Source organism: Oenanthe melanoleuca, chromosome 2 (genome assembly GCF_029582105.1).
Source record: "Oenanthe melanoleuca isolate GR-GAL-2019-014 chromosome 2, OMel1.0, whole genome shotgun sequence".
NCBI classification, from domain to species: Eukaryota; Metazoa; Chordata; class Aves; order Passeriformes; family Muscicapidae; genus Oenanthe; species Oenanthe melanoleuca.
The window spans coordinates 84932580-84958435 of NC_079335.1; the positions used below are offsets into that span (position 1 = coordinate 84932580).

At 38.1% G+C, this 25856-nt stretch overlaps 1 protein-coding gene across 1 annotated transcript in view; it reads right to left on the reverse strand.

Annotated features, from left to right (window-relative positions):
- The window catches only part of LOC130248800 (uncharacterized), a 75325-nt gene that overhangs the window by 37062 nt on the left and 12407 nt on the right, over nt 1-25856 (reverse strand). Inside the window, exons 2-6 of the mRNA XM_056482819.1 lie at nt 25409-25672; nt 24970-25108; nt 20514-20675; nt 13158-13240; nt 9239-9378 (exon numbers count right to left, since the gene is read on the reverse strand). Coding sequence (XP_056338794.1) covers nt 9239-9378; nt 13158-13240; nt 20514-20675; nt 24970-25108; nt 25409-25672 — 788 coding nt within the window. The remainder of the gene's footprint in view (nt 1-9238; nt 9379-13157; nt 13241-20513; nt 20676-24969; nt 25109-25408; nt 25673-25856) is intronic.

The following is a 25856-nucleotide window of genomic DNA, read 5'->3' on the forward strand; positions in this document are numbered from 1 at the left end:
ATTCCCAGTAGCAAGAATTTTTTATTGTTCCTGTAACATTACTCAAAGTAGGGAAAAGGCTATTCCTGCTGCATGTGGAATGCAGTCCCTATTCTTGAAGCCTGGCACTGCTTCCAAAGTTAGCAATGATCATAAACCCTTGAAATATTGTTGGTATCTCCAGGGCCTGATCCAAAGCCCAGTGAAGGCAAATGGGAAAATTCCACATGGCCACAGTTTTGTGTGGGCCAGGCTTAAAATATTACTTCTCTTGTCACTTGGTTTCATAGTTCAGAATTTCTCACGTTGTCCAAGTCATACCTCATTGAATTTGCTACCCACTCATCTTTTCTCCTAGAGTTAATTTTTATTAGAAAAATGCAGGTCTGAAAATCTTTAGGAAAATAAGTAGCACAGTAGGTTAAACAGACTCAGTGTTTCAGAGAAACAGGACTGTCTAATAAACAGAGCTTTTAATGTAAGACGTTTCCACGCTAATACACAGGAGAGAACCCACCACTGGGACACCAGCCTGCTTTGAAACTGTCTCCTAGAATTAATTCAGGCTGATTAGCATAGCATGGATGCCTTCACCTGGGGAACTAACTAAAAATAATAGCCAATTTACAAATGAACTAGAGTAGGCTTTTTAATCTCCCATGACTCCCCAGATCGGTGGCAGCACACTGCAGAGTCACATCTCTGTGACTGCCGCACAGCTGGCACTAAGCTTTTGGGGATAAACAATCAAAAGGAATTGCTGGAAGGCACTGACATGCTGGGTGTAGTCACTCCTTGGGCCACTGTTTGGACAGTCCTGCTATAATCATAGTATCAGTCTCAGAGACTGATTAAAAATACCAAGGAAGCATATTTCCATCTAAAGCCACTAGAAGACAATTTAACTTTTAGGATCAGTGACTGACTTTCTTTCGGGACCTCAAATCTGGAAATCCAGTGTTTATTCAGTGTTAATCTTCAGGGAAAAAATAAGAATTATAGATTTAAAACCTTTAATTTATTATATCAGTTTTTTTTCTGAAAGTTGAGGCATAAGAAAGACACTCCCACTGTGGAGATGCTGGTTCTAATAACTATCTCAAGGAAAAGTCTTTTTATGTGCTTATGTATATAAGGCACATGCAGATCAGGAAGAATTTCTCCAGATGCACTGTGCAGGACAGTGGAATGTGTGATAAACCAGACTGAATACATATTTTCACCTTCTGACATTTTGTAGGTCAAACTCTACATCAGATGTATGTATTTTAAATAAGAGAAAGAAAGGCATAGTCCAAGAGTCAAGAGAATCCTTTCATTCCTCAAAATTCCTGGCACATCTAAGGCTAAACTGAATACTTGTGGTATGAACATAGATCCAAGTGTCTTTTAGAAGATGAGGATCACGATACAATGTTTTGAAATGGAAATTATTCCAACTTTGAAATATTATAACTTAGCAAGCAACCAAAGATGCTCAAAGGCCCCTGTATTTAACCAAAATGCAAGACAAATAAAAAGAGTTATCCTGCATAAAATTATACACATTATGGTTAAGGGTGGCATTGTTTCCTCTACATAAAGCAAGCTTCAAAGGGAAAAGTAATTTTTGGATTAATGGGCAAACAATGCAGAACAAATTACATTAGTAGTTAGTTAAAAGCTCTGTAAAATAGCTTGCCCTCTATTTCCGAGTAATGGGACTGATGAAGGAATGGGATTTTTTTTCCATCCCCAGCTCTCTTCCCCTGCAGTGGTTTAAACTGGAGAATTAACAGCCAGGAAGAGCATCTCTTCACATTGTGAGAGAGACATAGCCTTCAGTACAGCTGCAAGAAAGAACAGCTGAACCAGGAGTTTCACCATGGTTAATTCCATTAAACTGTCTGGTGTGTTTTCAGTCATTAGGCTTCAGCAGATACCTAAACCAAAAACTGGGATAGATTTAGATGCCAGGCTGAAAATCTTATGAAGACAAAGTACACTGGAGGGTTACTGAGCTGTTTAAAAACTAAGCTCAAGACAGTGATTCACACCATCATAAGAATTAAACATGATGACTGTAAATTCCTCACTGGTTGGACTTCCTCTTAAATCAAAGGGCAGACAGACTGCATTTTATTCAGAATTTTGTAACCAGACTCCCAAACCTGGCAGTTTGGTTTGAATGTTCAGATCCAAGGCCAGGCAAATGGCAGATCCTCTCTGTTCTCTCCCAGTCACCATCCTCATCTACACCCTGCCCAAATCTGACTTTGCCAGAGAAGGAAATATGTATTCTACCTAAAGAAGGACAAAATAGAAGATAAGAAATATTTGTTCCACTAGGTGATTGAGGAGGAGCATTTTGACTGTCATCCACAGTTTCATCATCACCTCTGAAACAGGAAACAAGAGCCACAGTTCACAAGACCCACATTTGCCCAAACTTTCCTGCTCTTTTCAGCTTCACCATCACAGCTTCTTCTTCCCACCCTTTGTGAAGCATCTCAGTTTGTGCTGAAAACCTGGAAAAGCAGAGACCCTGCTAACTTCTCTGGTTGTTTTGTCACACATCACTGTATATTTAATAATAATTATGCCTCTGCAGAGGTATTTTATTCTGATAAAATCAGAACTATCCCACCAGGATCTTCAGCTACTTATTCATTTTGCTACAGGCTACAACAGAAAGAGTTAGAGAATTTACTGAAATAACAAAGTCATTTTACATACATATGGTCTATGCTTCTGTGCCACAGCAGTGACAGATAAAAAGCAGCAATCTATCATATTTTTCTCTCCACACTGTACTCAATAGGATCCAAAGTGTGGTACCCATTTTGCTACTAATGCACATGTATAACTCCCACTTATTTACTGTAGTGCCCTGAAGATGTGACAGTTAGCTATGTAATGCACTTATTATTTTTATTCATTCTATTCATTAGAGATGACCATGTATGGCACACTTATAGCTTCGCTTTTCTCCACTAGTCATCAGTAATGTCATCTTTTCTAGCTCATGAAAACAAAATGTTTATTAAATGACAAACAACAACCACATCTCTCTCAACTCCACGTTTCACAGCCAGTTTCCCAAGTCTTCTACTCTCCTATGAGTCTGAACAAACCAAAGGGCAATTCAGCTAAGTCAGAAAGTGCTTTTGTGCTGAGCAGGAAGCCAAGATGAATTGTGTGAAATGCCTGGGAGGGAGAAAAGCTGGCAGTGCTGTCTTGAAGATATTTTGTCTGCACTCATAGCAAAGGCTCCAACAACTTTGTGAGCCTACATTTCTCGGTAACTGGAGACTCAACATTCCCCATATTTAAGAAGAGAAATTAGCAATTTATTGTCAAAGAGCTGCATGGTAGTCATACCCAGTTTTGCCTCGATTATTATCAAATTTGAACCATATTCTTTCACTTTTACCAGATAAGAATTCTCTAAGATGAAGGAAGAGAGCAGAAAGAGCATTTTGGTGAGGAATTATAAACAGGCAATCCTGGAGAGGTCCAGGTCAAACTGTGAACTGCTCCAGCACTGGGCAGCATTTCTCCTGCTCTTCCAGCTCCATTACTCATAATCAGATGTCAACCACACAATTCCCTTGACAAGATCTCTAGGAAAACTTTGGATCTGTACTGAAGTTGCTCCATGATTGAGCTCACTACTCCTTTCTGCTCAAGAACATTAAAGCCAATAGAAAAGAAAAAAAAAGAACACCAACCAAACAGACAAACATCTCACTAGTAATTGTGACTGATCAGCCACTGACAACTCTCAAATGACACTCTCAACTAATTCTTTGTATCAGTAATTTCCCTTCTCTATTGCTAGAGGCCAGCTCTCAGCTGGTGGAGTTCTGCAGCTCTGGAACCTGCAGGAGGAAGAGCATTGGCTGCCAACTCTTTCCATCATCCTGAACACATAAATAAAATTATCATTAAATATAATTGCCCTGAAGTCCATAGACAAGAGTACATGTTTCACATCACCATAACAATATCAAATCCTGGCAAAATTAAGAGTGTGAATGCATATTAGAGGGCTTTGCAAAACACTCCCAGAGAAAACAGTTCTTAGCAAAGACTCATGCTTCATGTATTTTCAATCCTTAAAAGTTTGTTTACTATTTTTTTCCTCAGCTGTTTAGATTAATTTTGAAATAATGCTTTTTGTTGATTTCAATTTTTTTTCCAAACATTTTATTTCTCATTCAATTTTCATTGGCAAAATTTTAGCATAATGCACCAGAACAGTGAAATAAATGTTTCACTGCACAAGAGAGAAAAGAAATAAAATCTCTGAATGTGTGCAGTTCATTGGAATTTGCCCAAATATGAATTAAATTATACAATAAAAGAAGAAACTGACAGAAAAATTGGAGTGCATAGGAAAGATGCCATTGTCATATTTAATGATTTGTCCATAGAATAATTTTCAAAAAGGTAGCTTTTTTCTGTAGCAGAAAAATCGCCCATGAGACTAAAATTAAGAAAAACTCCACAGAAATATGTACTGGTCTGCTGTAAAAATTCAATCCTCAAAGATTTAAGAACATGCACCAAAGTTAACACCATCTAATACCTGAATATGTTAAAAAACCAAAACAAACATAAACATGCCTTGTGTCCTGCTGAGACTTGCCTGCAAAAAAAAAGTCCCACAAAGACTTCAGAATCAGGGGATTGTGGTCACACAACTAAAGCCTAAGCATTTTTAAGAACACCATATGAAAGATTTGAAAGCATTCAAAGAAAATAGTGTGACTTCTGATTTCTCCTAAGAGTTCAAGATTGGCCTGGATTTAATTACCTTTCAAAATGGAATTAGGAACAATGAAACAGGGTTTGGGTGGACTATCAGAAGTTACTGAGAAATTTTTAAAAGATTAGGACTTTTTAAAGCAAGCAATAAAGGGTTATTCTGCTTTTCACAATGGAAGCTGAATGTCTGCTCTTAATGGCAGGATTTTATATATAATGATGAAACAGATCCTACTAGGACAGCTATAAAAACTGCTAAAATCTGACCTTTGATTTTAAGTAAATGTTACATATTTGAATAAAAGGTTGCATTTATAGGCAGCCACAGAATTTTTTATTTTTTTAATGAAATGTTTAGGAAAGCTCAAGGAACAATCCAAGACAATTTTTAACAGGCAATGCTAATTTTGAACAAATTCAAAACACTCAGGCAAGGATTTTCCTCTAACATAAGATTCATCACCCTCCTACCCTGGTATAAATTCAATCTGCTCTGTTTGTATGACATAAACAACAAGCAGTTTCACAGGAATGAGGTAAACCATATGTGAAGGTGTTTTAGAAAGCACAACAGGGAATACACCAAGCAAAGAAGCATCTGCATTTATTTCAATGTCAAATCACATGTGTATTATAAAGGGAAATTTTATTGTCTTTATATAAAAAACAAGTTTACTGTTTTGTGCTCTTTACGGTTAACTCTTCCTGCCCCTCAGCATCCTCCTCAACTTGGAAAAAAAAAAATTAATAAAAGTCATAAGTCTACAGGTGCAGAGAGAGGCTTGTAAAGGGGTCTTCACCCTACCCAGGCTGTCACATGCTGCCAAGAGCCTATTTCATCCACACCATTCCCCTGCTGCCTCTCTCGAGCATCTGTCCCTGACGGGTGCAAGGGAAAACCAAAGCCTGATCCAATGCCCTGGATTCCAGAAATGCAGGAATATGACTCCAGATAGGATTTGCCAGCTTGTCTCCTGCATCAGGATGCTGTCTGGTCCTGCACTGGTGCTGCCCTGACCAGCCTGCATCCCAGCCACCGTGGGCAGCACGTGGCACTGCTGCGTGGGGCACTGGGTGCTCCCCCACAAAAGGCAGTGCCCTGCAATTAATTGGTTTTATAGAAGCTGGCCAGAGTCAGCTTAACACATTTGGAGTTGAGGAGAAAATATTTCAAAGCAGCATTTAGCCTGGGTAGGAGCTACAGGCACGTTGTTAAAAAGCTAATTGCATGGAGACAAAGGATCATCGTTACTTTTATATTAGTGTGCAATATTAACCCTTGAGAGCTGTGCTTGATGACATGTTGTTGGCAATTGAAACTGTTAGTTGTTATATTTAAACTCAAGTCTGAAGATTCCTAAAGTCACAAAAAATGTATATGTCATTATCTTTTTTTTTTTTTTTTTTTTTTTTTTGTATTAAGACAAATGAAGGCTTTTGAAATTGGGGACTTTTTCACATCTCCTCTTGAACTATGCATAAAAAGCAATGTTAAAGCACTAAAGTGTTGAAATTATTGCTCACATCTGGTTTTTTATACATGTTCAGGAAATCTGGCTTTATAGTGACAAATAGTCACGAAGAACATTTTTCCTCAAATTTTGCTTGTTTCAGACAACAGAAGAAGAGAGCTAGAGAGCTTCTGACAGCAGGTTCTGGGCTGTAAGGTAAAAATTCCTCCAAATTTTCTTCCTTTTCTCTCAGCTCTCACCCCCATTGTTCCGACAATAGTCACTAATAATATTGATATTCTGCTGCAGATTACACAGGCTTTTGGCTCCAGGAACACAAATCTCAGAGAAGGGAGGTTCAGCCATGCTGAGGTGCAAGGCAAGGCTCCTGGGGTGGGCTCTCCAGGAAGGTCAGCAAAGCAGCCAGTGAGCACCTACCAGGCTCTGACTGCAGCTGACCACCTCAGCAGCAGGGATGGCCCTGCAATAGGAGACCAAATTTACAATTTTCACTCTCACCTCACCTTCTGCACTCACCCCTCTCACCCTCATCTCTCTGACCCAAGGCACAGTGGGAAAGGCACTCATGCAGGCTGCGAGATCCAAGCTGAAGCCTGTGGGCTCCTGCAGCCAAAATGATCTTTTTATTGCATGTGTGCATAATGCCCACTGTAAGGAGGTTTGACTATGGCCTACGGATGTGAGACACCACTGTCAGATTAATATGAATGGAAAAGGACAAACATGCTACAGCAATGGAAGCAAAAAAAAAAATCACAATTATCAGAAAAATATTTGTGATCGCAAAAGAATATCTTGTTTGTACTCGCCAATCTCCCCTTTGGCAAGCCTTAAAAGAGAAGAGAATATGAGAGAATGAAAAGAAGAGAGAAAAAAGTCATGGGGAGAGGCAGGGAGTGGGGGGGAAGAAAGAGAATGAGACAATGGATACTTTTAACTTGTCACTGTACAACACTAGCTTTTAATTAATAATGCACAACTTTGAAGACTGTTGGTTGTGCAGTACTTTATGATAAATACATTTTATGGGATTTTGTTTTTAAAGAGGATTTTGTAAAATAACCTAGCCCAATAAATGATTTACCAGCTGCAATAAAAGATCAAGGAAATTGCTCAGATTGCATCTTGGAGCATCTAAAACTCTGAAGTTTGTGGAGATCTAAGCTGCCCCCAGATCTACAGTGCTATTAAAAATTTTTGTAGTAGCTAATTATCTTGCATTGCATTTTTTAAAAGGTAGCAATTGTAGTAGAGAGGAAGGTCTGGAAACAGACTAAGAGGAGTTGATGGCCTTTGATGGAGAAAGTAGGAGAGAAGGAAAGGAGGAGACAGACAGCAGTGAGTAAAAATTGAAACATCATGCTGGTACAGTAACAAATGGAATTAACAACTCACAAGATATCAGATTCCCAAGTAAATTACCTGAATTAACCCTATATTTTAAAAATTGATTATTTACATTATTATATTGTAGTATTATACATTCTTTACATGGCATGCTATGTGTAATACCTTAATTGACCAATGGAGTTCAAAGCCTGGGGCCAGGCTGATAAGGGTGGAGCCCCTTTCCCAACACTTTTAACTTTTAATTTTGAAAAGAATAAAGGATGAAGGCTGCTGAATTTAAAGGTAGACAGACCACAGAATGGTTTGGGTTAGGAGGGACCCCAAAAACCATCTGGTTCCAAACCCTCTGCCATGGGCAGGGACATTTTCCACCAGACCAGGTGATCCAGGGCTCCATCCAACCTGGCCTTGAAGGCTTCCAGGAATGGGGCATATACAATTAAATATTAATTCTATCACTGTAAACTCTGCAAGGCACGGAAGAGAGAAAGTGAAGTTCACCACTACAGAAAAGCAAGCACCTTGAGACAGATAATTGATGATAATTTGGTTAATTTAATTTGAAAATTGAGGTAGGTGAAATGAAACAGTGGGAGCTGGCAAGGATATTTGGATGAGCACTGCTACTCTAAAATCTATTCTTATATTATGGCCAGGATGGGGGAGTCCTTAATTGTTCAAAATAACCATAATTAATCCAGTAGAATTATGAAAGCTTAATTATAAGAATGTGTGCTATTCTTCCAGCTGATTTCTGCCTTCTCCAGTACTCAGGGTTAATCACCTCCAGGGCAGTTCACAGTGAAAATGCACTTGGTGTCTGTAAGGTCTTTACCTGACTTCCTGCCAATTTTAAAGGTACCAAGGCAAATGAGAGCAGGGCATAGACAGCACTAGAGATGTCAAAAGCTGCTTGGCTTGCCTGTGAGATAATCCTGTCTCGTGTTTTGATAGGGAAGTAATTTAAAAATAATTTTTCACAGATATACACCCTATTATGATTGTTTTCTAGATGCTTTATTTGAAACTCTGGGGGCTGATTTGGAGAAGATCATGGCTTCCAGAAATGTACATTACAGCTGGGTTTTGAATATTCAAAGCACAGTAGGGAGCTACACAAAAGATTATCAGATCATTTTATTTAGTAAAGGATTGGGTTTTCATTGTTTTTTACTAATTACAAATGACTGTCCAACTTTGGCAATTACCTAAAAGATGAAATTCCAGGAAATATAATTATAAGTAAATGAAAAGATTTCAATTTGATGTAGCCTGTTCAATTTCACTTTATCTATTCATTTTAAGTCATTCCCCATATGTGAATTTTATAACAGAGAAGAGTAATAATATTTAAAGTAACATCCAAAAAACATAGTGTATTGCTCCTAAAATGCTGAAAAGATTATTATGGAAATCTTTTTGCCTTTCCCCTGACACAGCTTCTCAAAACAATGCAGCAATGTCAAAATTGCATTCTCAGACAAAAAGCGCTTCCAATTTTTTAAATTCAACGTCATTCATAAACAATACTAAGAAGTCCAAGCAAATCCAATGGGTTTTGTATTTTTTGCATTCTGGGGGGTTTTTTTAGCCAAATAACTTTTATCTAAAGGTAGATGCCTCTATAATACACATATAGCAAGGCAAATTTTCCAGTTGTGAAACTGTTTGATTCTGAGATCACTTACCACACAGAAAAGGTATATTTCTCCAAGTCTTCCAAATAAAAATTGCTCTCTGCAGATGTTTTCCCTTCTTCTTGGCTTGCATTGTTCTTGGGACCTGATTTTTCTTCATAACATTGGTCAGGTGGGTTATTCCAGCTGACCTTTAAATGAAAATAAGAAACAAGTTAGAATACTAAGGTAATTAGCTGGACAAAGAAGAGGTGCCACTCTCTCTGCTTTGAATTCTAGCTCTGTTTTCATTCTATAACAAACATGAGAAACAGCAGTGGCAAAGCTGCCTTGGATATGTATTCAAAACACTTTGAACAGACTAGCCTATTTCAGTTGGAAGGGACCTACAACAAGTACCTGTGGCCCAGTTCAGGGTGACCAAAAGTTCAGGGTGACCAAAAGTTAAAGCATGCTGTTAATGGCACTGTTCAAATAAACACTGACAGGCTGGGGGCATCAACCACCTCCCTAGGAAGCCTGCTCCAGGCTTTTGGCCACCCTCTCAGTAAAGAATTGCTTCCTGCTGTCCACTCTGAGCCTCCCCTGGTGCATCTTTGAAACATTCACACCTGTCCTATCACTGGATACAAAGAGAACACCTCAGCACTTCCCTTTCCACTTTCCCTCCCCAGGGAACAACAAGATTCCCCTGAGCCTGCTTTTCTCCAAGCTAGACAAAGCCTCAGCCACTCCTGACAATTTTAGAAGGTTGAAAAGCCCCTTATTTCCACCTCCTCTGGACACATCTAAGGACCTTTTCAACCTTTTAAAATCTTGGGGCCTGGAGCTGCACACGGAATATTTTTTTGTGAATTGATTTATGTTCCTGTAAGGCTGTGACAAACCCTCTCAAGGAGGTGCAAGCTCATGGTGACACCAGCAGACAGCCACTCTTCCTCCACCCACTTGCTTTTTTCCAGTGTTGCATACCACACTGTCAGTGCAAAAATCTGGACAAGCCCATGGTAAGCCATGTGGAGGGGAAATGATCTGGGAATTCCTTTTCAATCTGGGTTAGCTCTCAGCTGGACCCATTCTGATCCAGGCCACCCTGTCCCAGTTGCCAGCACAAAGGAGAGGGACAGTATCACATCTTTCAGTGCTGGTGCCAGCTTGTGTTCATTTAAACTACTCCTTGAGCTACAAAGTAGAGGATCCTCATCTGTGCTCATCCCTGGAATAACATGCATGCACAGGGTCTGATTCAGCACTGGCATCACCTCTGAATTGACTGCCAGATTCCCTGGATGTTTGGCATTTTTGCCCCTGGATGCAGAGCCAAACATCACTTCCACCAAGAGACATGATGAGGTCATTATTTACCAAAAAAACAACTGCAGGTGGCTTCCATGACAATATCTATTAATACCTTCCCAGGCACAGCACCAAACTCAGCAAAGGGTTTGCTAACATTTACTGAACAAGTCCAGACACGACAAGGAGATGGATGCATTGTTGCAGCCATGTCACTTTACACTTTGCTAATTATGAAAGCTACACAGTTTTTTGTTTGTTTGGGGTTTTTTTGGTTGGTTTTTGGTTTTTTGTTTGTTTTTTTTTTTACTCTGCAAACCATTTTACTTTAAAAGGTGAATTTGTATTCTGAATCTTGGATTACATAGATCTCATGCACATTTTGAATTTTAGTCACAGGACTGCCCAACTTTATTCCCCTAAAGTCAAGGTTTCAGAATGGGTAGGGTGTGCAAGGTACCTTGCTTGTACTGACATTGTCTCCATTAAACTATTACTGTGCAAAGTAGATGCAAAGGCATTATTTAAGACACAAATCCCAAAGGTGTTAAAGAGTATCATGAGTTAATTTCTCTGAGACTGTGTTTGCTCTTGTCTGAGGCACAAAAGGCAGAAACTCAGTCATCTGCATGAGGTTGGCATTATAACCACAGCAAATGTTTTACTTCTCTCAGAAATCACTGCCTGTGAGCATTCTCTCTTTTATTGCTGCCATTCAATATCTTAATACATGCAGTGGTTTGCACACCCATTGTGACAAAAGCTGACTTGTTGGAAATGCCCATGACTCATTGCTACTCTCCAGCATAGATGAATTTGGGGGCAGGGAGGGCAAGGCAGAGAAATCTATATTCCCCAAAAAGTTCAGGTCATATTGAAAGACCTTTCTCATTCATTTTGTTATTAAAATAAAATAATATAAAATAATATAAAGTAAAATAAACAAAATAAGATAAAATATCTGTTTACAAAAAGAAAAGGGACTGTGGAGGAGAATAAACCACTACATGAACTTGTGTCTTTTTCCTTAAGTCTGTTCTTTACATTAGTTTGTCATTGTTTCCTATATAAAATTGTTAGGTAAAATTGTTTTAGAAGATACTATCCAGAGATACAATTAGGCCCAAATCATATAAATCAGGCCACATACCTAAATCTTGAACATGCTAAAACAAGGTTCTTTCTGAACATTAGGATTCACTCAATCCCATTAAAAATGAGGGGCTCTCAGAACTTCTGAAAGGAGATTTCCCATGCTCACTTTTCTTTTGTGCAGAAGGATTCTGGTAAGAGGCTCATCTCAGGAATCTATTCAAACATGTCAATAACTGTAAGCTTGTGAGTCATTCCAGTGAGACCAAAGGGACCAGACAGGGCTGAATTACCCCTGGGTTTACACACCTCACTGAAACCAGGTCACTTTAATGTGGCTTTGGGAGCCACCCACAACTGAGGTTCCTATAAGACCATGGCATTTTGTTCAAAGGCACGGTGCTATTATGGGATTGTAGGAAATGAATTTCACTCTGCCACTCCCATGGGTTGGGCTGGGCTGCTTTGCCCATTACACCCACTCCACAGGTCCTTAAATTGTCCCTCCTCTAGATGTAAGGCTAAACACACATGCACACCTCAGTCTGCAGCTAAATTTATATGAAACCCTGTTCTCTTCAAGTTATCCTTATCCTCCTGAAGAAATAAATCACTTGGAAGCTCAGACATTGAAAAGCAAGGGAATATCCAATTGGTCAATGTGGTTCTGCTCAGAAATGTAGATCACCACTCTACTGAAGCTCAAAGTTGCAACTATGACCCCCAGCCATGGAGTATTTGTGCTACACTACACAAGTTTTTGGGTACTCTGAGTACTGTGGTGACTTTTTCCTATGGGAAATTAAAAGCATTAAAAATGTTTCAGAGTTTGTCTAGAACAGGGTGAGACAAATTACCAGAACGATTAATTTGAATGTTCATGTTTGCAGTTCATTCACTGCAGCCATACTGATTTCAGGATAGAAATGGGGCAATGCTTACTGAGAAAAAACTGCAACTATCATTGGAAAATACCTAATTAAATAATACAGTGCAGGGAGAAGCAATTTTCAGGAATACAAAGTCTTCTTTGTGTCTTAGTTCTCAGGATTTACATTAAATCTGAAAGTTTCAATAGCATCTCACCCTGAAAGTGTTATCATGTTGCAGATAAAATTCCATGGTAACTTGCACTGAGGACACCATATTTGTCCACCAGTTAATGATGTCCTTGGCAAAGATACTACAAATATATATTCTTAAATTTTCTGAGGGTCTCCTGCAAAGGTACATGAGACCTTGAAGCTTATGGATGCATACAAAACCTATCTTGTGTTTACATAGTACTGAAATAATATCCTGCAGCTTGATCAATCTTCTGTTGTTTGATTGCTTGGTGGTCTTTCCTACTCCTCCTTTGAAGTTTCATTGCTGGAGACATTAGCTGTACAGGAGACAGCAATACACCTGGACTTGTGAAGCCTTATGGTGACTATAAAAAAATTCACAGGGATAGATTAAAGAAACACAACAACCAGAGCAAGCAAGACCACAAATCATTCTCAAATGGCATATGTAGGAGCTCCAGGAGCTTCTCTGTGAGCTTTAAGGGAGATGGTGATGCTCATATCAAGCCCAGTACCTTGTGATGTCCTCCTTGGACTTCCTTCAGACAAAACGAGCCACAGTGCTTGTCTGCATTGCCATGGCAATCTTGGTAATCCTCTGTAAGGGGAAAAAACAAACAACAAAAAAAAAACCCCACAACATAAATTATTTTTAGATTTGTGCACAAGGTAAATCTCTGGAAAGCAAGCAGCTGGGCTTTGGTCCCTCTCCCAACAAGATGATGTCTGACTTGAGGCTGATAATTTTTCTCCCTCCATCTGAGTTATAAATAGGTGGTTATTTCTCTCCTTCATTCTGAAAGTGTATGATAATGCAGAGAAGACTTCAGATGCTGATGGTGTTGGAAATAACAATTGCATAGATGAAAAATGGGGAGAAAAGTAGAAATAAAGAAATAATAGACACAAGAAGAATGACGTGGGAGGGTATTTTAAATGCCCCAGGAAGTGCTCTTGAGGAGACAGAAGGAGATTAATTTTCTTGTATGGGCATATTTGTGGATCAAGAATAAGGCACAGAAATACTTGAATAAACTTTTCTTAGAAAACACAAGAAATCACGTGTCCCTCAAGCTCCTGACCTGTGAATGAACAAAAATGTACTCCCACATTGTAGTTAGCAGTGGTGTGGCAAAAACAAAGGTCTGTATTACACATTTCAATGTATGGCACATGGAGAACAAGCCAAAAACATACTTAACAAGTATTTCCATTTTTTTTTCTTTTTAAGTTCCACACAGTAAAAGTCAAGTGTATTTAAAATCACAGTACAGGAAGGATCTGCTCTTAGGTGTTACAGTGGTTGAGACACAGTACATGCACATGCAATGCCACAGTTTTAATCCCTGTGTCTGTGTACACACCTCTGAAAACATTTCTTACTTTCTACATATATATACACACATGTACACTCATAGTGAATGAGGAATTTACAGATATTTACATCATCTAGGGTGAAAAAGGAGGTCTACAGAAAACAGCAAGACAGCATAAAAATACAGCTGCTGGCTATGTCACGTGTGCACACATGCAGTATAACTTGTTCAAACTGTCTCTACGTATTTTGTATAAGGGATACATGTATGGACCCATAAATGCACATTAAAATATAAGTATACCTTTGTAAAGAGGGTTCCTGTGGTTTTCTTTGTTTAATTTTTTGTCTTCTTTTTTTTTTTTTTTTTTTCCCCAGTACATAAAAATGGGGTTTCAAGCAGCTGAAATGATGAATACTTTAACAATGTTTTTGGAGTCAAATGAATAAAGCAGTAATTATCTTGGCAAGAAAAAAAAAAAGGACAATAAAAATAATAAAGAAAACAATAATATTCTACATTTAAGAAATGGGAGGGAGAAGGAACTCAAGTCTGTTATTTAATCATGGCATGCTCTTTTTATATTTTATTTGTAAGGCTCTGAATGCTCTTTTCTTTCTATACTAGTGAGCTCATTACTTTAATTCTTCATAGATTTCTCCGAACAATTTTTGCTAAGTAAAAACACAATGTAATTCTTCAATGGCTGCAACAGTAAGAAGCTGCTCAAATTAAAGATCAATAAAAAGTACAGAAAAAATCTGTATGAAAATAAATAAATAAAAGAGGAGATGGGAAATGCCTGCAATTAGACAGGATGAAAAATCTAAAAAGAAATTAAATTTACTTGTAATACATTTCCCATTCTTTTCTTCATGAAAATTACTACTGAAGTGTTTTTTTTCTGTAATTTAAATGTTAAGCTGCCAGATGTGTGTCTCATGCTTGAAGAGCTGAAGCTTTGCATTATTTAGCATATTAAGATTCACAGAATTTAAAAAAGGGCTCCTTTATTGCCTGGAGGTTCTAATTAAGTAAACCTTAGCCTGGTACATTTAAAACTTGCAATACAAGAGATTTTTACTTCCTTTTTTTTTTCTCAGTAGCCAAATCTCATCAATATAATAAATATGGAAAATACTTAAGATGATACAATTTTTCTTTGGCTTGAGGAATTAAACCTATCTATTATTTTAAGAAGTTTTTAATAGAGGCCAGCAATCAGAAAGACATTTAAAGACTCCAGTCTACTTTTTAATCATAGGAGTTGCTCCTACTTAGTGGGTGTGGGGGAGGGAATGTGTCTTATAAAACTGAGCTGTGTAGAAATTGTTTCTTTCACATGCAAAAAACAAACCAGTTCTGAGAGAGAAACAAGAACCACACAGCTCTTTATTATTAAATTGCATTTTACTTTTTTATAACTTTTTATAATTGACCACAGAAAACTAATAAAGCATTAATTAGCTGTACTATCAGCAATTTGTTCATTGAAGGAGTTGTGACTGCTGCATCAGAAACTGTAATAGCATAGAAATTCCTTTGACGTAGAGTACCCATAAATCATACCTTAAATACAGTTATTTTTCCCATTTTAGAAAATGTCAAAGGTGTCAACTTTGTCCAGATATAACACTTAGCAGTGACTATTTTAGTAAATTGACTCAAAATACATTTTGTTCCCTGACAGGGGAACATAATATCATTCATGATAAAAATGAACAATTTGAGGAGGAGAAAACAGCACCAAGAAAGAATGATCAAAGACAGGTATCATAGCTGTGACAAAGACACAGTGGCAGATGTAAATTCCCTGTTAATAGGTTTATTTGGAAGTCAAGAAACATATCCATAAAAGCAGGAAAATATGATTACACCAGAGCATGGAAAAGACAATAAGATTCTTAATCCAAAGTCATGAGTCTGTGATCAGCTATTAATAAGTCCAGCAGAATAATTTAAATGTCTACGTTAGTGCAAGACAAATAGGAAAAACAGGGTGGCATTCTTTCCCACCATTGTGGAATGGGCATGACGATACTCATGTCTGGATTTGGAAAATCACGATGGTATGAAGGTCATTTGCAGACCTTGACAATGCTGAGAGCAGTCATTTCTGGGTCATATTAAGTCCCAGCCAATAGATGCCACACAGATCATGCCTGATAAGGGATTCAAAGAAAGGGTTATCCATATAAAATCCCTGAGCTCTGCCTGGACCTTAGCTTTCAAAATACCATGGAAAGAGGTTGGAAAAAAAACATTACTCCTACTCTGTTACCCTTCTCCATATCAGCCTTCTCAAGGCAATAGCAGAGCATAATAGCATGATCTTTAAAATCACCCTTTATAGGGTGTCTTACTGCTTCCCACCCCTTGCAGAATAAAACTTAATCATGTTTTACCCTCTGTATTCAGTCTGGAAGTTATCATCTTTGGTTATGTCTTCTGTAAAAAGTATTGTGGTGCAACAGGAGTGAACCTGTAGAATGAAACCAAGGTTTGGGGTGACACCACTGAACAGTGGGGACCCCACTGTGTGTTGAATATTTCATGTCAGACCAGCTTTTTAGTCTGGTCCTAGTAACTGATGGACCATACATACCTGATAGGCACATCTAAAGTACATCCCCTTGCTCAGCTTCACTCTAAACACACACAGGGCTGATACTGTGAAATAATAAATATTTATTTATCATTTATATATGGGGGGCATGGGAAGTCTAAAATATTTTTTTTAAACAGGGACAAAAAGAAATAGCATAGCTAGGAAATTAACTTATACAAGTTTAATGGGAACTACTTCTGATTTATATGGGGCCAAAGAAGAGAAGGAAGGTGCAATCCCTTCTGAGAGCTGCAACCTCTCTTCAAGTCAGAAAGAAAGACTTTTAGAGTGGTGCAATCCAAGATGAAGATCCTATTTAGACCTCCTTCCTAGGAATGCACTTGTCTATGGGAAATCAAATAGCACAGCAAGAGCTGGAAAATTGGAGAGTTTGGATTTGTGGATTTCAGAACCATAAGCAGGATCTGAATTTGATCCTAACTGGAAAAATCAATTCAATCAAATTTATGCAGCCCTGCTCAGAGAAGGAAAAGACAAGCAGAGAAAGAAGGTTCAGCCATATGAGGCTCTGCCTCTGGGGCCCTACCTGTATTTATGAAAGAGGTGTAAGCAATCTTCATTTTAAAATACCACTTTGCTTCCTTTAAAGTAGCACCTATGAGGAATTACCAATGAGAACAGATTTTTTGGGTTTTTTTTATTTAGGAAATTATTTTTGCATCTGCATACAAATTTTATGTGGAAGCAAACAGCACCTCAGTAGGGAAAGAGCATCATTGCAGTGTAAGAAGAAATATTACAATGAAGATTCACTGGTTTTCATAAAATTGTTTCTAAAATGCTTGTGAGCATAAATACAATTGTCTCAGCAAAACTATTTCTCACTTATATAACAAAATTTAACGAATGTAAAGCTTCTTCTCCAAAGGCAATGATAAAATTAGAATGAAGCTGGTTTTGTGTTTGGTATTTTGATATGGAAGGAACATCTTAATAAATTCTGGATACAGTTCTGAGTGTTATCTGCTGCTACTGTAATAAGCCCCTTGGTTAGCCTGATGCCATCTTTTCTTAGATGTTACTCTGGAGCTTTACTCTGGCAGAAATGTCTTTTGATGGCACAAAAGGACACAATTCACTTCCCAACATTTCTCCACAAATGCAGGAAGGGTGTTGAATTTGGAAACTTAAATATGAACAATATTGAAAATATTTTCAATACTCAGTTTGTTTTAGAAGACAGACATCAAGCAAAAGATTCCTTCTGAGGTAGAAGATCTGAAAATAGGAGGTAAAAACTTTGTCCTGGGTATGCCCTAGAAAGGTGATAGAGTAGAGAGCTGAAGAAATCACAGAGGTTCTGTCAAACCCAAAAAGAGCAGAATGCCAGTTGCTTGTAACAGTTTGACTAACAATATTTATGAGAAATATTTCATGTGTTTCCAGGGGTTTTACCTGTGGTATGTGCATAATTGGGGGCCTTGAAAAAAGAAATTAGGCTTCATATGAGACAAAGGCTCGGGATAAGGTCCCTGCTGGGATGAGAATTGATGGAGAAAAAATTCAGGCACTGTTGAAGCTTCAAATTAAACATCAGGTACAGTATAAATCCCAGTTTATATGCCATCCTGCAGAAAGTATCTGGGGATTTCAAAATGAAGCTTTTTTTCTCTCCATCTTTCTGAGTGCAGATAAGGAGTTTAGTGGTGACATTACTGACAGTGTTCCATCACAGAAAGTCTATGCTTTAGTGATGTGACTTTTGAAACAAGTTTTTCATTAAAACAATATGCAATAGATGCAGAATAAGAAACTGAGCTCATCAAGGAAAATTTCTGGTGTTTCATGAATAAGCAAAAACTTTTTTTCACATAATTCAAAGTCCATGGATATTTTGGAGATCTGCTTATAGTTCAGATAAACTCAGATTTTTTTTTTATTACTGTATTATCTCTTAAATATACCTGGTCAGATATGATGATGATGCAAAATATTGCTGCTTGAACCTTGCTTTGATAAATGTTGTGGTAATTCAGTACCTCTCCAAATCAGGCCACTTCTGTAGCTGCATCACTTCAGGGTATTTTTAAGAGGATGTCTTGAACTGAAAATGTGGGTTCTAAAATGCTGTGTTTGCCACTGGGTCTCTGCCAGACTCCACATAAATATTTTGAATAAAAATTCTGTGCTAGTTTTAGATCTAGATAAACATTAGTGATGGGAAGAGGGGAGAAGGAATACCTGTCTACCTGCACAACTTAATATTGGGTTTTGAGAGACATTCTAAAGGTGGAAAGATCCAAATGTTGGCAAGGAAGAGAAATCAGAGAGATAAAAATAAAGCAGACAAAAACAAATGTCAAACACCACAAAACATTTTTTAAAACCCTTTTGTTCATATAGGTTACTAATGTTTTTACTATTTTGAGTATTTTAAGCTGCTTTGCACAACTAATGTTGGACAAACGAACAAAATAAATTTCAAAGTAGATTCTACTAATGTAGAAGTTGAAAAAATTTTCTAAACTAGGGCTCTTCATATTCTTAGAAGAACCAACATCCAGAAAAGACATGTTAGATGTTGATCTTATCAGGACATGTAATGAGAATACTTGAAAGACTGAAATATTTTTATTACTTTTTTCTGTTTTTTTAACATTTTGTCGCAGACACCCTTTAAACAAAAACTGACACCAGCTCTGTGTTCTACTGCTCACGTGTCTGAGATAGTCAATATCAATATTCAGCATTTACAATCCTGACTTGGCAATGCTATACTACTCCTACCTCTATTTGTGCCCTCTTCACACAAGATATTCAGCACATGCACCTATAGTAGAAGATGCATAGTTCTAACCTTCCTAGTCAACAGAGAAAGAGGGCTCCAAAGAAATTATTTTTGAATGACATTCCACGGGTTGCTGCAAAAGGGAAGTTGGCATTGGCTTCAAACTGACATTCATCCAAAATTCTACTGCATCACTTCAGGGAGCCCATAGACTTGAAGAAGACAACAAGCTGCTGTTTACACAGATAAGAGGCAGCTGTCAGACCTCAGACAGCTCTCTCTTACCTAATATTACCTAATAGTTAAGTGTCTAACCATGACCTATTACAGCTTCCTGGTACAGAAGGAAAGTCACCCTCTCCCTTCAAAAGGTGTGATTAATTTATTCCCATTTGCACTTTCATCTCTACACACTAGCCTGGTCCATGAAGGGGGAATAGATATGGATATATCCTTGGTACCTTCAAATCCCTGCCCCATGGTAAGTCATGGTGGTCTTTGTGCTTAGCAGAGGACCTAGGGGTTGCATTACTCAATTCTCAGACAAATACTATTTACCTGGGACTTAAAAACAAAACAAAAGCAAACTAACAAAAAAAAAATCCTCAAAACAACCAATAAAAACAAATAAACAAAATCAAGAAAAAAAAATGCCACCATAGCAACTTGCAAGTCTTTGCTTTCAGAAGAAATCCCATGCCCCAGAAAAAAAAAGTTAGCTGAAGTAAATACAGACAGGCACTTTTATGTAATTTAGCTCAGCACAATTAACAAAGGATATTGCTATTAATGTGCTGCAGGAAGAAAAAGTACTTCCCAAGCACCTAAGAGCAACATGTTGTGATCCATGGATATAAATGACCAAATAAAATGAAAGGATGTAAAAATGTCACGGAAACACCAGCCGTAATCTAATGTTGTCAGTGCACTGCACACACACCTTGTAATTACTAACACATTTGGCCTACAAATATATTTTAGGCAGGGGAGTCCACTGCTTCTGTACCTTTTTGCCTAAGCTGCTTTTGATCCCCAACAATTGATTTAAACTCTTCCATCACTTCCTTTGCCCAGTGAAATAATGATGAAATGATATCACAGGGTGAAGGGGGAAGGCAAATGGGGGTATTTACACACATGCCAGGCAGATCTACTTGCAAACTTTCAGTAAATTAAGCAATGCAATAAAAGTCCTAACCTGCTGGAAGCATTTTAAGCTCTTCTCTTTTCCTCACAGCTCCTTCTGACGCACACGCTTCTCCTCCTTTCGCGGCATTAAACTGCTTTCCCACTTCCTTTACAACAGTGGGAATACTTCCCTTTTGGGTGTCAGGATCTTTCAGGGAGGTCAGAGGTTGCCCTGCAGAGGAAATGACAAGCTGTGAAATGTAGAAGAACAATTCCTTCCACATGTTTCCTTGCTGCAGAAGCAGTAAGGGGCTGTCGGCGAGCATCACCATGGGATGGGCCAGGCCTTTGTCCTAGCAGTCCTGTCAAAACCAATTTACAATTAAAGACTTGCACAACTGGTTAAAGCTTTACAACCCTGGCGAGTTTCAAGGACTGCTGAAGCCCAGGCAGACAGACAGAAGGAAGACAGATCAAAATATACTCTAAATTGTACAGTGACCAGAAAAACTGTACCTTGAAAATGATCTCTCTATATAATACTTATTTCTGTTATAAGGTCATAGTCTGAGAACTAAAGACATTTCAGTGGTTCTAACTTTTCTTCTGGTTGATGCATAGGGCACACGATGCATAGGAGCCACATGCACTGCTGTTAGACAGCAAACCTTGAGGTGAAAGGAAAAATACAGTGCAAGGAAAAAATGAGATATTTGTTCATTGTAAAGAAAAGAGTGTCCTTAAAACCATTCTCAAACAGCTGCTTTTTTTTTTTTTTTTTTTTTCTCCAATAGTAGAGTAGTGGGGTATAAGGGACAAGCAGACTTTCTGGAAAGAAAATTTTAGCGCCAGAAAATCTGTATGTAGGTGTTTAGTCGAAAAACTGCTGAGGTTGTAGAAGTCTTTCTATGTGACAAATCTACACATCCAAGCAATAGCAACAAAGATTTCTGCCAGCCCAGATGTTGGGAGCAGAACATTCATGCTAATGTGACACTGTGCCAGTGTCAGACACTATTAGAGCAAGATCATCCTGCTGCTGGTACCAAACAAACCTGGCTACCTTTAAATACTGTCCCTCAAAGTCTTGCCTGATAACACCTCTCCCCCAGCATGGTCAGGCTAAATAGAACTCCTTTCTTGATTTCACACTCCAAAGCCTGGGATAATTACTGCTTAAAAAAATTTGCACCATCGGTCATGACTCTTTAGGTTCACCAAAAATAGTCAAAAGTTAGCACTAAAAAATTAAAAATTCCTGCTTCAGTATCCTAATCCCCAGGGACTGTTCCACCTTCTACTTTATAGGGACCCTTTTTAGGTCTTGAGTGCACATCTATATTTGCTGGGACAGTGCTGACCATAACTTCAGGACTTCAAAATGGCCAATCTTTAATTGGTATGAACAAATCAACTGGAATGAGAAAGGTTTTCCTTTGGTTCTAAAAACTACAGTGGATAAAACCATACCTAACTTTCCACTTGCCCGTTTTATCTGATCTCAAGTTCAGATGGACACAATTGGTGTCCAATTGATCAACAGCACAGCTGCAAAAGCAAGCATTTGGATGAAGGAGCAACACTTTCCAAATGAGCCTGTGTCTGACCCAAAAGTGTTTGAGCTGTAGAACTAATATATGAGTGCTGTCCATCCACTTTTCTGAGGATGAAAGGGCTGCCAATTCCAAAAAATACTGCTATGCTGACATTTTGCACATGTGAATCCCCTCTTCCTGTGGATGCTAAAGTCAAAGTGGTCTTGCTGGATTTCACTGTGAGAATGTTTTCTTGATGGATTTGTCTATTCAGTGTTAATATGGAGACTCACAGTTGTGAAGTTTTCATGAATTTTAGAAGCCCTTGTTACTTAGATCCAAGCCTACCAAGGCAACATTCCTGGCAGTTGCATCAAACTTTCTTACCTAATCTCTTTTACTAGAGCTGTTACCACCTTTCACACAACAGTAGATAATGAATTCTATTCTGAAATTTTCATTTATTCTCTGACAGGAACTGTTGATCCTGTAAGGGGCAACAAATCAAGAGCAGAATATTTTCCTAAAAAAAAGGAAAGGATGGTGGTGGCAGAACATGGAGAGAAAATATAGTTTGGACTAAGCCAGATCTGATAATGTGCATCTGTGATCTGCAAAGGAGGTAGAATGAGAGGCATTATGTTGCATTTCCCTGCACTGTGCTCTAGACCAGAGAGCCTGTGCAGCAGGGAAGAGCTTTACCTACATGGAGCTGTGGCTTAAAAGAATAATGTAGCCTGGAGTTAATGGAAATAATATGAAGGTTTTAAACTTCTAAAACCAAGACAAACTTGAAGTGAAGGCTAAAACACCATCTCCTAACCTGCTTTATTTTGCTTATATGTTGCAGCACCACATATGGTATTGATATATAAGATCACTCACTATTTAGACTACTGCAGTAGAGTGAGTTACAGAGCACCCGTCTTCATTCTCTCTGGTTTGTGTCTCAACCCTAATGTCACTCTAAAAGAGCTTTCCCCTCCCCACCCCAGTTTTTGGTGGTTTAACAGATATAATACTGCATTTATAGGGCATATCAATGTGTGACAGCTTGCCACAGATCATAAACACATTTTTCTGTGGGAAACATTGAAGTTGTGATTTTCAACACGTGATCTCCAGTTCTCTAAGGTTTGTTCCTTTAATTGTAAATAGCCAGAAAGTCATCAAGCTAGCATTTAATAAACTTTTAATTTGAAATGGATTACCACATGTTGTGTTTGTTTACCCATTATTAAATCTCTTAGCAACATATCACCAGCAGAAACAGCATACTGTAGCACTGCATAGATACATTAAAAAACAAACCCATGGGGGATATTGGCAGCTAATAATATCTTTAAAGAACGCTCCAAGAAAAATAAATGAATACTAGCAATATAAAAATTACTCCCACAAATTTTGTTTGTGCAAATCTGTTGGGCAGGAAAATTACAGATCTTCCATGCTTGCCTTATTGGCAAATTTCAGAGGTCTATATGCAAAATAGGACATACACTACTGCTCTTTTTCAGTTCTTAAAAGCATGTCTTTCTTGAATTTTCAAACTGAGCACTTTTCCAAGTGTTTCCAGAAAGCATGACCTATTTAGCTGCACCCTCTATGTGCATTTCCAAATGCATGTGAAGATTGATGGTAGGACCAAACAGGTTTGATCCAATAGGAGTTTGTCCATAATTCTTCACTGCTGGTAAGAGTTCTACCTTTTGGATCTGCTATTCATGGTTTGCTGCATCTCAAAGCAACTTGGCAGATATGTAGAAGATATATGACAACAAAAAAGACCTTAATCCTCAGTATAGTGCATGTTTACACCTCCATGCTTCTCTTATCAGGGTGGTTATATAAAAGCCTTTTGATTACAGTGTAGTTGCTGCTTAGCCTAAAAGCATCTCAGGGCAAACCTCATTTTCTTTATCTCTTAAATCACCACTAACTGTCTGAAAAATACTCCTCCTGGACTCTTTTCAAGTTATGCTTCCAACTTGACCTGCCCATTTACCATGCTAAATGATTATTGTTTATGTGTTCTCTTCCTTTCCTTTCCATAGCCTCTCCTTTCTCCCCCTGTGCCACCTACAGTGCATCACCACTGCCATTCTCAAATGCCCAAGGAACCTGTGTCCTGAAGAACTAATTCTCTGTTTCAGATCTGAACATAATATTCACACATACACTACAGTCTATGGATTGGCTTCAGTCCATTAAACAAGAGGTAATATAGAAATATCTATATAGCAAAAATGAATTTTTTTTCATGTCAGTCTGACCCCACATGCTGAAAAAAGAAAAGAATTACAGTAGTGCCCTGCCATTCTTCTCATTACTGGATTTCTACCAGTGAAGGAGCAATTTGTGAGTCCATTGCAATGTGGTCAGTTATGTCTTCAGTGCAGCTACATCAGAACGTTCACAGAGGCCGGGGAGGATCAGTCTAAAAGGAACACTCAGAGATTTTAAGAAAGCTTCTGTAGAGTCTGCTCTACACAAGCAAATGATAATTGCCCTTCCTATGGGTTATCACTTGATTGAATCTTAACAGAATTTCAGAGGAGTAGCATAAGGCATGCTTCTGATGCCAGAACTATCTCCCTGCCAAATCTAAAGTCCTTGTTGCTGCCCAGGGAGGTGCTAAAGTTCTTCCAGAAGTACACAAAAAAGCATTTTTTTCTTTTCTCTTCCTGTGAGCTTGGTGCCATAAACAGCTGAACTGTTATTGCTGTGACATTCCAAGCATTATTCAGCCTTAAGCACACCCAAGCATGGCCATTCCATCCTCAGCAGTGAGGCTGGTTTGAACTGCTCACACCTGAAAACAAAGTTAAACCAGGTTTATAAAAAGTATTCCCGCTATGGAATGTTGGATGCACATCCAAATGAAGAAAATCTAGCTTGACAAGAACAATAATGACTAGCCAACATGGAAATGAAACTATGGGTTGATCCAGTGAAAACCTGAATGCAAACATCAAAGTTTGAATCCATCACCTTGTGGTCCAGACTGTACAACCTTTTCTGAGACACCATTCTTTTCTGCAGTGCTTGAATACATGGGAAGTTCAGGTGGCAGATGAACATGCACACCACACTTATTTGGCTTATCTGAATCCTGTGGTAGTTTAATTACCTATGAAGAGGAAAAAAAAAAAAAAAGGCAGTTAGGAATTCCACAGAGCCAAAACATGTTTGTTGTACACTGTTTGTGAAGCCTAGCAGCTCGAGATGTTGCTATAAGAATTTTAGGAAGTTCTTGCTCTTCTGTACTACATTTATTATAGTTTTTTCCCATATAATTTTCCCATGAATGTCTTTCCCATGCTTAGTGATTGAAGCAGACATTCCAGTAAATAGGAGATGAGCCACAATCTAATTTCAGAATCAAAAAGAAAAATATAGAGAAAATTAAACAGTTTTTAAAAATACAAACCTGGAAGTAGAGATTGCATAACCAATGATCCAAGTCCTGAGAAATAAAATTTTCAATTTTTTTGAATCGGTCAATTTTGGAGTCATAATGGCCTCTAAGGAAGGGACATTTAAATTTTCCCTCCAAAACATTAAAATTGTTATCACATAAGGGAAAAGCTCCCCATCCCACTTCTTGATCAATCCAGGTATAGGTGCCACGAAGAAGGAAGAGTTCAAAGAGGAGTACCATGCCTGGTTTCACAGCTTTTCTATGTGGTAGAACCTAGCAAAGGAGGAAAAAAGATTTATTTATTTGTTATAAAAACATCACAAGGGAACTGACTTTCTTTTATCATATAAAGCTCTAGAAACTTCATACCTTTGGTCCAATTTTGCACGCTAAACCAATTAGCAACTCTTCCCAAAAATCACATATTTGAACAATTTTCCACTCCTACAAAGAATGC